Below are 16,171 nucleotides of genomic sequence, written 5' to 3' on the forward strand. Positions count from 1 at the left end.
CACCAACATGACTGGCCAGACAACCGGGGAAACTAGAGGTCCACCAATATGACTGGCCAGACAACTGGGGAAACTAGAGGTCCACCAACATGACTGGCCAGAAAACCGGGGAAACTAGAGGTCCACCAACATGACTGGCCAGAAAACTGGGGAAACTAGAGGTCCACCAACATGACTGGCCAGACAACTGGGGAAACTAGAGGTCCACCAACATGACTGGCCAGACAACCGGGGAAACTAGAGGTCCACCAACATGACAGGCCCGACAACCGGGGAAACTAGAGGTCCACCAACATGACTGGCCAGACAACTGGGGAAACTAGAGGTCCACCAACATGACTGGCCAGACAACCGGGGAAACTAGAGGTCCACCAACATGACTGGCCAGACAACTGGGGAAACTAGAGGTCCACCAACATGACTGGCCAGACAACCGGGGAAACTAGATGTCCACCAACATGACTGGCCAGACAACCGGGGAAACTAGAGGTCCACCAACATGACTGGCCCGACAACTGGGGAAACTAGAGGTCCACCAACATGACTGGCCAGACAACTGGGGAAACTAGAGGTCCACCAACATGACTGGCCAGACAACTGGGGAAACTAGAGGTCCACCAACATGACTGGCCAGATAACTGGGAAACTAGATGTCCACCAACATGACTGGCCAGACAACCGGGGAAACTAGAGGTCCACCAACATGACTGGCCAGACAACTGGGGAAACTAGAGGTCCACCAACATGACTGGCCAGACAACTGGGGAAATAAAGTTAAAGGACTTCACTGGTAAACTTACTCCAACCACCACCTCCTTGTTTGTGATCTCCATCTCGCCGATCTGTAACATGAAACAAATAATTAGTGAGTCAGTCAGTCAATCAGTCAGTCAGTTTGGTTTAATACTGCTTTGAACTGTATTCCAGTTATATCAGTGTGCCAGTATGATGTGGGAGGAATGCCAAAAGTTTGTTTGTTGTATAGCGCCACACTCAGCAATACTGCAGCTATATGACGGCGGTCTGTAAATAATCAAGTCAGGACCAGACAATCCATTGATTGATATCATGAGCATCGATCCAAGGAATTGGGATACAAATCAACGAGCCTGACCACCCAATCCCATTAGTCGCCTATTACGACAAGCATAGTCACCTTTTACGGCAAGCATTGGTTGCTGAAGACCTATCTTCACTGGTAGCAACCCCAAAGTGATGCAGGTCTCAGACATTTACCACTTTGATAAAACCCACAAGCATAGGCATGATGCTGACAAACACAGAAACATAATCAGGGCCCACTGGTATTCAAGCCCATGGTCATCGGTTTCTGATGCACCTGAGGGATACAACTCCACGCATTGAATAGTGGTTTCTTACACCAGGTCTTACTTAGCCCACAAATCACATTTCATCACAGAATAAAAGCAATTATCAACAAACAACTAGCTTCATCCTGGACTTTGCTAGATGAGCCAGTCCAACAGGATTAAGAATCTTTACTGAAGGAGTTCCAAAAATCTTGATAGCATTGTAAAGTTCAAACAACACCTACTTGTAAGGACTTGTACAGAATACTACCCCCCATAAAAAGCACTCAGCAATACCTTTACAAAAACTACTGGGATGTGTTTCAATGTTGATAAACTCTTGCTCCCTGAGTGTGGCGTCAATGTGTGATCAAGTGAGTGAGTGATTATGTTTTTACGCCGCTTTTAGCAATATTCCAGCAATATCATGGCGGGGGACACCAGAAATAGGCTTCACACATTGTACCCATGTCGGGAATCGAACCCGGGTCTTCGGCGTGACGAGCGAACGCTTTAACCTCTAGGCTACCCGACCGCCCCTGTGTGATCAAGTATGGAGCCCACTAACCAGTAATCAGATTAATGTCCTCATCAACACGACATCTGCCAGGATAACCGCCACTTTCAACCGTATTTCAGTTACACCCTGCCATGTCGACTGGATGTGGGAGGAAAGCCCAAAGTGGTGCAGGTGATCCCTGACTATGGGTAGGTGTTGTGTGAGTGAGTGATTATGTTTTTACGCCGCTTTTAGCAATATTCCAGCAATATCATGGCGGGGGACACCAGAAATAGGCTTCACACATTGTACCCATGTCGGGAATCGAACCCGGGTCTTCGGCGTGACGAGCGAACGCTTTAACCTCTAGGCTACCCGACCGCCCCTGTGTGATCAAGTATGGAGCCCACTAACCAGTAATCAGATTAATGTCCTCATCAACACGACATCTGCCAGGATAACCGCCACTTTCAACCGTATTTCAGTTACACCCTGCCATGTCGGCTGGATGTGGGAGGAAAGCCCAAAGTGGTGCAGGTGATCCCTGACTATGGGTAGGTGTTGAGTGAGTGAGTGAGTATGGTTTTACGCCGCTTTTAGCAATATTCCAGCAATATCACGGCGGGGGACACCAGAAATGGGCTTCACACATTGTACCCATGTCGGGAATCGAACCTGGGTCTTCGGCGTGACGAGCGAACGCTTTAACCACTAGGCTACCCGACCGCCCCGGGTAGGTGTTGACAAAACCAGAGACATGATGAGGGGCACCGGGACTTAAACCAACTGCCACTGGGGGCACTTAGTAAATGAAAGTGAGAAATAAGACTTACTCCAACCACCTTGTTTCTGATCCCCATCTCGACGATCTATAACATGAAAACAATTCTCAATTATGGCAAGGACAGAGATCCAAAAGAGTAACAGCAAACCTCTAATTATCCAGGGCTAGTAGACAATAAGAAGAGTGAGCGAGTGAGTATGGTTTTATGCCGCTTTTAGATATATTCTTGCAATATCACGGCAGGGCACCAGAAATGGGCTTCACACATTGTACCCATGTTGGGAATTGAACCCGGGTCTTCAGAGTGAACGCTTTAACCACTAGGCTACCTGATTGCCCTGACAATAAGAAGGCACAATGCAATGTACAGCTGTGCCAAGCATTAAAGTACTCACAGAAATGAAGAAAAAACTTTTTTTTTCGACCTCATATCTTAAATAAATGCAGTTAATATACAAAATATGTAAATATTCAAACAACAAAATTAGTACTAATTGGGCCATGGCACAAATACAGCGTATCAAATGTTTTGATGCCTTTTGAAAGTGTGTAAAAATGTGAATTAAACAGACTATTGTGAAACAGGGCATAACCAGGTGAAAGTAGATCAAGGTGACCTATGACACCTTGACGACAGGTGAGAACAGGTGCATAATGCCATTAGTCTGTTTCTGCTATGTCAATTTGGACTTAGTTTTATTTTTGAATGTTGAAAATGCCGACAAATTACCTCCTGTAAAGTACATTTTGTATTGTTCACTGAGATCAAACTAGCAAATCCAGACTAGTACTTTTCAAGTTGTTTTGTTATTTCGTATTTACAGCTACGTAACACTTTGTGTCGGTTTTTTTCATTTCCGTGAGTACTTTAGCTACACCAACCTTCCAGGATAGCGAAAGAATAATCTAACTGAGCCAAGGAGCTCTTGATACATGAAACTGAAAAATAATACTTACTCCAACCACCTTGCTTCTGATCCCCATCGCGCCGATCTATAATGAAAACAGTTTTCAATTAGGCACAGGACAGACATCAAACAAGTTATTCCAAGCATTATCTACACTGAGCATCCAGGATATGTGAAGAGCATTCTAGCTGCGCCATCCCAGAGAGATATCTAGATATACTTGGAGCTGCAATGTATCAAACCTTTTCATGACCCCTGCCATGGAAGCAACTGGAGGTGTTTGCATGTACTTGCAAAAACATAAGCAGCCCTGACGCCTTCAGTTCCTCAAAGCTTCAGGTCTTAATGTATCACTATGTGAGGTGAGGTGAAATGGGGCTTAACGTCAAGTCCAAGATTATTGCACTTATACAGTGATGAGCATGCACATGTGCGTGTGGCTGCTTGTACTAGTCCGGACTAATGCCGAATTTATAGTGCAAGCCCACTGACATTCCATGCCGTAGTTTAACATGAATACCCCATTCAGGCACAGCATACTGACTCCGAGCCAACCAGTCCCTTTATCCTGTAAAACCCTGTCATACTGGTCCACACTTTAGCCTGATTTCTTGGGCATTTCAAGATTATGTGCACATGTTCCTATTACATGTTACAGCAATGCGTCTTTAATCCACGTGACACTGGCAGCAGGCCATGTTTCAACTTACACAATTTATGGGACCAGGGTTCAACCTGGTTTTGTTTGGTACAACTGGGTTTTCACGTCAACATACACCTGGTGACTTAAGTTTCTTAACTCAAGCCCTGCCAACAACCATACAAACAGTCAAAAACTTCCTTCCAGAACAGTCCTTGACAGCCATACTTACTCCAACCACCTTGCTTGTAATGATCTCCATCTCTACGATCTACAAGGAGAAGGAGAAACTCAGATATAGTATTGTTTATGGGCCTCACATGGTTAATGTCACCGGAGTCAGCAATATTCCAGCTACATCAGCATGAAAACAATCAAGACTGGAACGGGCCAACCAGTCACTGAAACCCTGACCAGAGATCCATGCCATTGGCAAGCTTCTTGATGTGCGAATGTTTTGTTTGTTTGTTTGTTGTTGAACGCGGCACTCAGCAATATTCCAGCTATATGACGGCGGTCTGTAAATAATCAAGTCTGGACCAGACAATCCAGTGATTGACATCATGAGCATCGATCCACACAATTGGGATATGATGACATGCGTCAACCAAGTCAGCAAGCTTGACCACTCGATCGACGTGCGAATGTACTGAAATAATGAACTTCCCCAAAAACTTAGTGACCCTCCCTAAAGACTGCCATATGTTTTGGTGACCCTCAAAAGATTCCCTCTGACAAATCCCCTATAATAAATGACCAGTCCCTCATTTTGGACCAATATCACTCCCTTGCATGAAACAACGAACAAATGGATTAATGGACGAATGCATTATCTGCAACTTCTCTCCAACTACACACACGCTGCAGATTATCTAACAATCAATCAGGGAGAGGGCAAAAAATGTCAAATTCACCTATCCTCAACAAATACATAGAAACAGACAAACAACGTCCTTAAACTTACTCCAACCACCTTGTTTATGATGATCTCCGTCACGCCGGTCTACAATGAGAAGAGCATACTCAGACAGCGCAAACACAACATCTTGGAACACTTGTGAAAGTTGGAAATTCAACTCACTTCCCAAAGTTCATTTGTGATCCACATGAAGATTGATGAGTCAGCACTCATCCCCTATATACATGATGTCCTCACAATATATCATCAATCACTAATCCCCTATACACGATGTCCTCACTAAATATTATCCAACATTGATCCCCTATACTTGATATCCTCACTAAATATCATCCAACACTGCTACCCTAAACCCGATGTCCTTACTATGTTTCATCCAACACTGATCCCCTATACTCAATGTCCTCACTAGATATCATCCATCACTAATCCCCTATACACGATGTCCTCACTATATATCATCCATCACTGATCCCGAGACACGATGTCCTCACAATATATCATCCATCACTGAAACCCTTTGTCACGTTTAGTGAACATAAAGTCATCAGGAGGTCATGTTAAACATCAAACAGCAGATGAGTTGGTAAGAACAAAGACAACTTGACCCTTGGCGCAAATAAAAATCATCATGTAACATCCTGACCTCTGAAGTACAACATTCTATGACAAAGTAACATAAGCCATAAGGAATTTCCTCAACAGCGAACAGCAGCTGATTATGTGTGCTTTGTCATATAAAATTAAAAGCATGCAAGTGGGTCTGCAGCTTCAAAAGCACAAGTGCCAAGGTCAAGTTCACCAATAACCAGCAACGTACTGCTCCTTCCAATTTATAAGAAACTAGAGAAATAGAGGTCGTGTCAAAACCATGCAGCTGTTTTCAAACAAACATTGATCATGAGACAAACCATTTCAGAAATCTAACATCTGAATATAAATATTCAATAAGACGACTGAAACCTCATTCATGTAATATCAGGAAACAGGAGGCCTTGAAATACAATACACTTACTCCAACCACCTTTCTGATGATCCCCATCTCGCCGGCCTACAATTTGAAGAATAACCTCAAACATGGCAAATTTAACATACTTCAAAACACAGAACAATCAAACATGCCCTTAGATGAAGATGAAACGTGAGAGAAATTGGCACCAAGGGCTCCCGTCCGTCTGTGACACATCTAGACAGGGGCATCCCAGTGGCATTATAGGGGCATTACACATGTGACATCCCACACAGAACCCTAGACAGGAACACCTAGACATGGGCTCCTGTCTGTCCTTGACACATCTAGACAGGGGCATCCCAATGGCATTATAGGGGCATTACACATGTGACATCCCACACAGAACCCTAGACAGGAACACCTAGACATGGGCTCCTGTCTGTCCTTGACACATCTAGACAGGGGCATCCCAATGGCATTATAGGGGCATTACACATGTGACATCCCACACAGAACCCTAGACAGGAACACCTAGACATGGGCTCCTGTCTGTCCTTGACACATCTAGACAGGGGCATCCCAGTGGCATTATAGGGGCATTACACATGTGACATCCCACACAGAACCCTAGACAGGAACACCTAGACATGGGCTCCTGTCTGTCCTTGACACATCTAGACAGGGGCATCCCAATGGCATTATAGGGGCATTACACATGTGACATCCCACACAGAACCCTAGACAGGAACACCTAGACATGGGCTCCTGTCTGTCCTTGACACATCTACACAGGGGCATCCCAGTGGCATTATAGGGGCATTACACATGTGACATCCCACACAGAACCCTAGACAGGAACACCTAGACATGGGCTCCTGCCTGTCCTTGACACATCTACACAGGGGCATCCAATGGCATTATAGGGGCATTACACATGTGACATCTACACAGAACCCTAGACAGGAACACCTAGACATGGGCTCCAGTCTGTCCGTGACACATCTACACAGGGGCATCCAATGGCATTATAGGGGCATTACACATGTGACATCCTACACAGAACCCTAGACAGGAACACCTAGACATGGGCTCCTGTCTGTCCGTGACACATCTACACAGGGGCATCCCAGTGGCATTATAGGGGCATTACACATGTGACATCTACACACAACCCTAGACAGGAACACCTAGACATGGGCTCCAGTCTGTCCGTGACACATCTACACAGGGGCATCCCAGTGGCATTATGGGGGCATTACACATGTGACATCTACACAGAACCCTAGACAGGAACACCTAGACAGGAACACCTAGACATGGGCTCCTGTCTGTCCTTGACACATCTACACAGGGGCATCCCAGTGGCATTATGGGGGCATTACACATGTGACATCTACACACAACCCTAGACAGGAACACCTAGACAGGAACACCTAGACAAAGGCTCCCGTCTTTCCATGACACATCTAAACAGGGGCATCCCAGTGGCATTATAGGGGCATTACACATGTGACATCTACACACAACCCTAGACAGGAACACCTAGACAGGAAAACCTACACATAGGGGCATTACACAGGAAAACCTAGACACGGGCTCCCGCCTGTCTGTGACACATCTACACAGGGGCACCCCATGGCATTATAGGGGCATTATACAGGTGACATCCTACACAGAACCCTACATAGGAGAACCCTAGACAGGAACACCTAGACATGGGCTCCTGCCTGTCCTTGACACATCTACACAGGGGCATCCAATGGCATTATAGGGGCATTACACATGTCACATCCTACACAGAACCCTAGACAGGAACACCTAGACATGGGCTCCTGCCTGTCCGTGACACATCTACACAGGGGCATCCAATGGCATTATAGGGGCATTACACATGTGACATCCTACACAGAACCCTAGACAGGAACACCTAGACATGGGCTCCTGCCTGTCCGTGACACATCTAAACAGGGGCATCCAATGGCATTATAGGGGCATTACACATGTGACATCCTACACAGAACCCTAGACAGGAACACCTAGACATGGGCTCCTGTCTGTCCGTGACACATCTACACAGGGGCATCCAATGGCATTATAGGGGCATTACACATGTGACATCCTACACAGAACCCTAGACAGGAACACCTAGACCATGTAGACATGGGCTCCTGTCTGTCCGTGACACATCTACACAGGGGCATCCAATGGCATTATAGGGGCATTACACATGTGACATCCTACACAGAACCCTAGACAGGAACACCTAGACAAGGGCTCCTGCCTGTCCGTGACACATCTACACAGGGGCATCCCAGTGGCATTATAGGGGCATTACACATGTGACATCCTACACAGAACCCTAGACAGGAACACCTAGACATGGGCTCCAGTCTGTCCGTGACACATCTAAACAGGGGCATCCAATGGCATTATAGGGGCATTACACATGTGACATCTACACAGAACCCTAGACAGGAACACCTAGACATGGGCTCCTGTCTGTCCGTGACACATCTACACAGGGGCATCCAATGGCATTATAGGGGCATTACACATGTGACATCCTACACAGAACCCTAGACAGGAACACCTAGACAAGGGCTCCTGTCTGTCCTTGACACATCTACACAGGGGCATCCCAGTGGCATTATAGGGGCATTACACATGTGACATCCTACACAGAACCCTAGACAGGAACACCTAGACATGGGCTCCAGTCTGTCCGTGACACATCTAAACAGGGGCATCCAATGGCATTATAGGGGCATTACACATGTCACATCCTACACAGAACCCTAGACAGGAACACCTAGACATGGGCTCCAGTCTGTCCGTGACACATCTAAACAGGGGCATCCAATGGCATTATAGGGGCATTACACATGTCACATCCTACACAGAACCCTAGACAGGAACACCTAGACATGGGCTCCTGTCTGTCCGTGACACATCTAAACAGGGGCATCCAATGGCATTATAGGGGCATTACACATGTGACATCTACACACAACCCTAGACAGGAACACCTAGACATGGGCTCCAGTCTGTCCGTGACACATCTAAACAGGGGCATCCAATGGCATTATAGGGGCATTACACATGTCACATCCTACACAGAACCCTAGAAAGGAACACCTAGACATGGGCTCCAGTCTGTCCGTGACACATCTAAACAGGGGCATCCAATGGCATTATAGGGGCATTACACATGTGACATCCTACACAGAACCCTAGACAGGAACACCTAGACAAGGGCTCCAGTCTGTCCGTGACACATCTAAACAGAGGCATCCAATGGCATTATAGGGGCATTACACATGTGACATCTACACACAACCCTAGACAGGAACACCTAGACAGGAACACCTAGACAGGAACACCTAGACAGGAACACCTAGACATGGGCTCCTGTCTGTCCATGACACATCTAAACAGGGGCATCCCAGTGGCATTATAGGGGCATTACACATGTGACATCTACACACAACCCTAGACAGGAACACCTAGACAGGAAAACCTACACATAGGGGCATTACACAGGAAAACCTAGACACGGGCTCCCGCCTGTCTGTGACACATCTACACAGGGGCATCCCATGGCATTATAGGGGCATTATACAGGTGACATCCTACACAGGAGAACCCTACATAGGAGAACCCTAGACAGGAACATCTAGACAGGAACACCTAGACAGGTACACCTACACAAAGGCTCCCGTCTGTCCGTGACACATCTACACAGGGGCATCCTTGGGGCATTACACAGGTGACATCCTACTCAGGCGAAAACTAGACAGAAACACCTGGACAGGAACACCTACACAGGGGCAACCTACACAGGCTTCCACACTGATGGAGCTACAGTGCTCTCATTAGGCTTGTGTTCCAATACTTACTCCAGTTCTGGTTCTGCTGGTAGCCTTGATTATCTGAAAAAAATAAATCACAACAGTGTAACGTTATGCAAATACAAACAAAGCAACGGATAAACTGTAGTTTACGTTATGGGTACCTTCATTTTTCACAGCCGCCACTTGGAGGACAATCAAGCCAACTCAATGTGCTTTGGTTGTCGTCTATATGCACGGGGGAGTCGTTATGGACATGCAAACCCAATTTCTCCTGGCGTATTACTTCTGAGAGGTTATGTGAATGAGTATGGTTTTAAGACGCTTTTAGCAATATTCCAGCAATATCATGGCGGGGACACCAGAAATGGGCTTTACACATTGTACCCATGTCGGGAATCGAACCTGGGTCTTCGGCCTGACGAGCGAACGCTTTAACCACTAGGCTACCCGACTACCCCTCTGAGTGGTGGATCACGCTCCAACAACATGGGTTTCTCTCACATACAGCATGCAAAGCTTGAGAAGGATCCTACACACCATGTCATCAAAGATCAATGAGTTACATCATGTCAGAATTCTTCAATCTACACAATCCTCTAAATTAAAACAAGTGAGTGAGTATGATTTTTGAGCCACTTCTAGCAATATTCCAGCAAAATCATGTGCTGGGGCGGCAGAAATGGGCTTCACACATTGTACCCATGTGGGGAATCGAACCTAGGCAAGCAAATGCTAGAATACCCCAAAACTGTGGGTCGAGACTCACAGACTTTGCTTATTGTGTGCCATTGTACCAAAACAGGAGAAATGCTGCTCACAATGTCAATCAATGGATGGTCAAGTCCAGAGTCAATTATTTACAGACCAATATCATATGGCTGGAATATTGCTGAGTTTGGCATTAAACAACAAACTAAACCTAGTGATTCACAGTGAAAGCTTAAACCTGTGAGTGAGTGAGTGAGTATGGTGAGTGAGTTTACGCCACTTTTAGCAATACTCCAGCAATATCACGGGCTTCATACATTGCACCCATGTCGGGAATCGAACCCGGGTCTTCGGCATGACGCTTTAACCACTAGGCTACCCGACTGCTCCACGAGGTGAAGAACACCAGTAACAGGCATCACACATCCCTACATGACATTCAGGATCAAACAATGCCTGGACAAATTCACATCCCAATACATTACTCAGACCCTCTTTCTGTGTTGCAAGCGGGATTGTTATGAAGAGTGAGTGAGTGAGTGAGTGAGTGAGTGAGTGAGTGAGTGAGTGAGTGAGTGAGTGAGTGAGTGAGTGAGTGAGTGAGTGAGTGAGTGAGTTGGGTTGTCATGCCACATTGAACAGTATTCCAGTTTAATGTGGGAGGAAAGCCTGAAGTGACGCAGGTCTCAGATGTTTGCCACATTGGTGAAACCCATTCACACAGGTATGGTGCTAACAAACCTAGAAATATACCCAGGGCCAACTGGTATTAGAAGCCACAATCATGGATTTCTTGCGTGGCCAAGAAGTGCAACTCTACAAAGTGAACTGCGGTGCCTTAGACAACTTATGAAGAATTCAGTTGTTCGATAATATACAAAACTTTACTATTGGAAAATGTTACAATGTGAGTATAAGTCATAGAGTGCAATCAATCACTTCAAAATTGTTTACTACAAGCCCACACATTTCCAAAACTTGTCTGTATTTGCGTTTTTTAGCTGCAGAATATAATATGAACGAATATTGGAAAGGGAGGGAGCCAACTTTCATTTGAATGGAGACATGATATTTTTCGGCTGGAGCTGCAGATATTCTTTTAACTATGAACAATGAACAGAACCTGAATAATTTTTGTAAAAAATGTATTGCAACAATGTAATATTTGTTACAGACAATTCTTATTTCAAAATGTCTGAAGCGTAATGATTTTTTCCAAACATTTTCGGGGACAATTAATGTTTTTCAATAAAATCACAGGCCCCACCCAGAATATGAAAAGGTCGGTCCCAAACATGATGACACCCCAGCCTCAGGATACCTTTAACATTAACTTTAACTCAGGCTCTGCATACCTGTTGAGACAGTATTACAAATAATGTTTTCCATTGCTACATATCACCAAAACACTGCCCACGACAGCAGGGTAGTCACAGCCACTGGTCAGTTAATGTAAGAGTGAAAATCCAAAAAGACGAGTTGTCTTCTACCAAACTCTTTTTATTTTACATAAACCACAAGTCCAAAATGAGCTGCAGACTAAGGATTTGACCAACAGTGTCTACCTTGGGTCACAGAGACAGCAACAAGGAGCATAAGAAGCACCTGCCCCACACTGTCCTCACCCACCACCACAACCACATGAACCACCCACCACCACATACAAGCTTACCAGTCAAATAAATAGCTCTGTGCAAAAATTAGTACAGGTTAATACTAAACAACAAACAGAAATGAACATCATGCAAACAGTAGAGTAAGAAAAGGCCTCTACTTTTATAAAGGTGTGTGTGTGTGTGTGTGTGTGAGCTGAGCTACCATGCCACAGTTTAACATGAATACTCAACTCAGACAGCATACTGACTCCAGTCCTTGTTTTAGCCCCTTAATGCCGAGCGCCAGACGGTAACAAGAACCATAATGTCTTGAGGTTTGATGCGGCCGTGAATCAAACCCCGCTCTCCGGGCTGACACTCTATCATCAGACCACAGAGGTGGTCGTTCTTGAGCATAAACCAGGTTTGACTGTGTAACCTATTTATCCAGTACAGTGAATGTTCTTTGATGTGTTGAGCTGTGTGTGTACCCCAGATGCATTGAGACGGAGAGAGCACTTACTGGACTTCTGGAAGTAGAAGTTGCCCTGCTTCATCTCCATGATGCGCTCGTTATTCTCCACCAGTGTGGCCACCTTCTCCGACAGCTGCAGGGCCAGGGACTGCAGGCGGCTCGGCTCCGTGCGGTGCATCACCACCGTCTGCGTCGGCTCGTCCAGGGAGGCCTGCAATACAGCATTACACTCAGACCCTGTGTTTGTGAAGGGACATGACTACATTGTTTGTTTGTTTGTTTGTTGTTTAATTCCACACTCAGCAATATTCCAGCTATATGACAGCGGTCTGTAAATAATGTCTGGACAAGACAATCCAGTGATTGACACCATAAGCATCGATCCACACATCTGGGATAAGCAGTAGACGGGTAGATGGAAATGGTAGCTATTATTTACTACTGAAAAGAGTGAGTGAGTATGGTTTTACGCCGCTTTTGACAATATTCCAGCAATATCACGGCAGGGGACACCAGAAATGGGCTTCACATATTGTACCGATGTCGGGAATCGAACCCGGGTCTTCGGCTTGATGAGGGAACGCTTTAACCACTAGGCTACCCGACCAGCCCCAATACTGAAAAGAAGTTAAGGACCACACTATTCTTTAGTATTACCATACTGTAGTTAATCTGGCATGCCAGAATCGGGTGGTCCTTAACTTTTTTGCCCAGAATCAAGTGGTCCTTAATGTTTTTCAGTAGTATATGAGCCTGATTCTACATTAAAATTATAAAATAAAATTCATTTTTCTAATGCCACAATATCATCAATATCAAATTTCTGGCATGCATTTAGATGGCCTACTCCTATTTAACCTATCACATTTAATATATTAAATTCATAATAATAAAGACGCTGGATGTACAATAGTTGTAAAAGTTTCCCAGCTGCATTGTCAACAAAGTCCTCCATCTTGTGTGACCATCATACCATGAGTTCCTCGTTGATGATCATCTTGCTGATGATGGAGTGCACCACAGGCTTGTTGAGCTCAAACATCTCCGACAGTGTGTCCATGGAGAGGGAGTCATACACGCTGCTGTAGGTGAACAAGTACGTCCTGAGGCTCTCCTCCTGGATCTTGTTGGTAATCATGTCACGTACCTGGTCCTTGTGGTAGAACAGATCCCAAACCTGCAACACACAGGACGACAATCCATCCCAAGGTTCACACTGATATGGGTGCCGATGTACAATGAGATCTTAGCGCTAGGGTGATCATAACTTCCATACCTTAACATAAACTGATGACAGTTGTAGCGCTGAGGTTGTTTTGTACAACAGCACTATGGTCACTAACATTCAAGGCCTTTTCAAGGCTTTCATCTGTCATTTTCAAGGCTTTATTGGTTGCTTTATTAGCCTAAGTCAGTCAATATTTTGTTTGAATGCAGCATACTATATATACATTAGTCGTAAGACCAAAACTGCAGTAAGAACATCACAAATGTTCCAACAAGGTTTATTTTCACAACCAACAAATAAAAATTAAGTCTGTCATGAACTTTTCATGGTCTTTAGCCCACAGGTCTATCACTGTGGTAAATAACACTTAAACCTTTATTAACAAGTACATGTAGATGTCACTTTGAACAAATTCAAGACTTTTCAAGCTGTTTTGGTGATTTTCAAGGCATTTTAAGATTGACACTACATATCAAGGTTTTTCAAGAGGGACCTTAATATTTAAAGCCTTTCAAGCTTGTATGAACCCTGCATACCCTTTCACATGAGCAGTATTTCACTTATATTACGGTATGTCAGCTAGATGTGTGAGGAAAGCCAGTTTACCACTTTGTTGCAACCCACGAGTGCTGACAAACCTAGAAATAATATGGCCAAATTTGGGATTCACACCCAAAGAAAGGATTCTGGTACAACTAAGGGACACAATTCCACACAGTCAATCGCGTTGCCTTAGACGATTGGGGCGCCCAATGTGTCAGGGAGGCGAGAGTATATCAACTGATCTCCAAGTGATATATCAGTTATGACCAAGCAGAATGAAAATCACCGTACACTGGAATCAAAATCATCATTCAAATGTAATGGGAAGTTCAGACCAGAGTTTAGAGTCCCATGGTGGAAGTAATATCAAGAGATCACAATCAACAATACAATTAAAGTCCAAGGGTTGGTTTGTTGTTTAACGCAGCACTCAGCAATATTCCAGCTATATGACGGCATATACAGACCAGACAATCCAGTGATTAATATCATGAGCATCGATCCACACAATTGATATACGATGACACGCATCAAACCAAGTCAGCGAGCCTGACCACTTGATCCCGTAAGTTGCCTCTTACGACAAGCACAGTAGCCTTTTACGGCAAGCATGGGTTGCTGAAGACCTATTCTTTCCCGGATCTTCATGGGTCTAAATTCCAAGGGAAGGTACGCAGTAGAGACTTAATACGGTATTAGCTGTACCTTGGCATTCATCTTCTCATTGATGATGAAGTTCTTGCAGGCCTTCCAGTCACCGGTCTTCATGGACTTGGACGCTGCCACCACATGCTCCCTCATGCTCTCTGGGGGGCCAGTCAAGTTCTGTCTCTCACTCATCTTCATCACGTGGTGGAAGTTCTTGCTGATCATACGACGGCGCACATCAAGCTCATGAGCTGCAATCACACATCATAGGCTACAGACTTGTGTGTGGTATCTCGTGCAGCATGGCGGACAGTGGGTACACACACACTCTAGAAGACACCACCAGACAGGGGACACACCCTCCAGCAGACACCACTAGACAGGGTAGACACCCTCCACCTGACATTAGACAAGGTAGACACGCTCAACTAGACAGGGTAGACACATTCCACCAGACACTAGACAGGGTAGACACATTCAACTAGACACTAGACAGGGTACACACTCCACTAGACAGGTTACACACACTCCACTAGACACTAGACAGGGTACACACATGACACTAGACAGGGTACACACTCCACTAGACAGGTTACACACACTCCACCAGACACTAGACAGGGTACACACACTCCACCAGACAGGGTACACACACTCCACCAGACAGGGTACACACACTCCACCAGACAGGCTGCACACACTCCACCAGACAGGGTACACACACTCAACCAGACAGGGTACACACACTCCACCAGACAGGGTACACACACTCCACCAGACAGGGTACACACACTCAACCAGACAGGGTACACACACTCCACCAGACAGGGTGCACACACTCCACCAGACAGGGTACACACACTCCACCAGACAGGGTGCACACACTCCACCAGACAGGGTACACACACTCCACCAGACAGGGTACACACACTCCACCAGACAGGGTACACACACTCCACCAGACACCAGACAGGGTGCACTCACTACACCAGACACCAGACAGGGTACACACACTCCACCAGACAGGGTGCACTCACTCCACTAGACAGGGTGCACACACTCCACCAGACAGGGTACACACACTCCACCAGACAGGGTGCACACACTCCAC

The 16,171-nt window shown here is 45.6% G+C and overlaps 1 protein-coding gene across 5 annotated transcripts in view; it reads right to left on the reverse strand.

The window, feature by feature from the left end:
- Window positions 1–16,171, reverse strand: part of LOC139456482 (eukaryotic translation initiation factor 3 subunit C-like) — a 42,935-nt gene that overhangs the window by 3,929 nt on the left and 22,835 nt on the right. Inside the window, exons 16-25 of one of the 5 annotated variants that reach the window (XM_071238214.1) lie at window positions 15,118–15,311; window positions 13,615–13,818; window positions 12,690–12,852; window positions 9,909–9,941; window positions 6,076–6,111; window positions 5,106–5,144; window positions 4,374–4,412; window positions 3,551–3,586; window positions 2,643–2,678; window positions 801–842 (exon numbers count right to left, since the gene is read on the reverse strand). In XM_071238214.1, coding sequence (XP_071094315.1) covers window positions 801–842; window positions 2,643–2,678; window positions 3,551–3,586; window positions 4,374–4,412; window positions 5,106–5,144; window positions 6,076–6,111; window positions 9,909–9,941; window positions 12,690–12,852; window positions 13,615–13,818; window positions 15,118–15,311 — 822 coding nt within the window. Of the gene's footprint in view, window positions 1–800; window positions 843–2,642; window positions 2,679–3,550; window positions 3,587–4,373; window positions 4,413–5,105; window positions 5,145–6,075; window positions 6,112–9,908; window positions 9,942–12,243; window positions 12,261–12,689; window positions 12,853–13,614; window positions 13,819–15,117; window positions 15,312–16,171 lie in introns of those variants that run through there. The other 4 variants (XM_071238215.1, XM_071238216.1, XM_071238218.1 and 1 more) reach the window with 4 other exon arrangements.

Source organism: Haliotis cracherodii, unplaced genomic scaffold (genome assembly GCF_022045235.1).
Source record: "Haliotis cracherodii isolate W230 unplaced genomic scaffold, xgHalCrac1.p SCAF_11, whole genome shotgun sequence".
Classification (NCBI taxonomy): Eukaryota; Metazoa; Mollusca; class Gastropoda; order Lepetellida; family Haliotidae; genus Haliotis; species Haliotis cracherodii.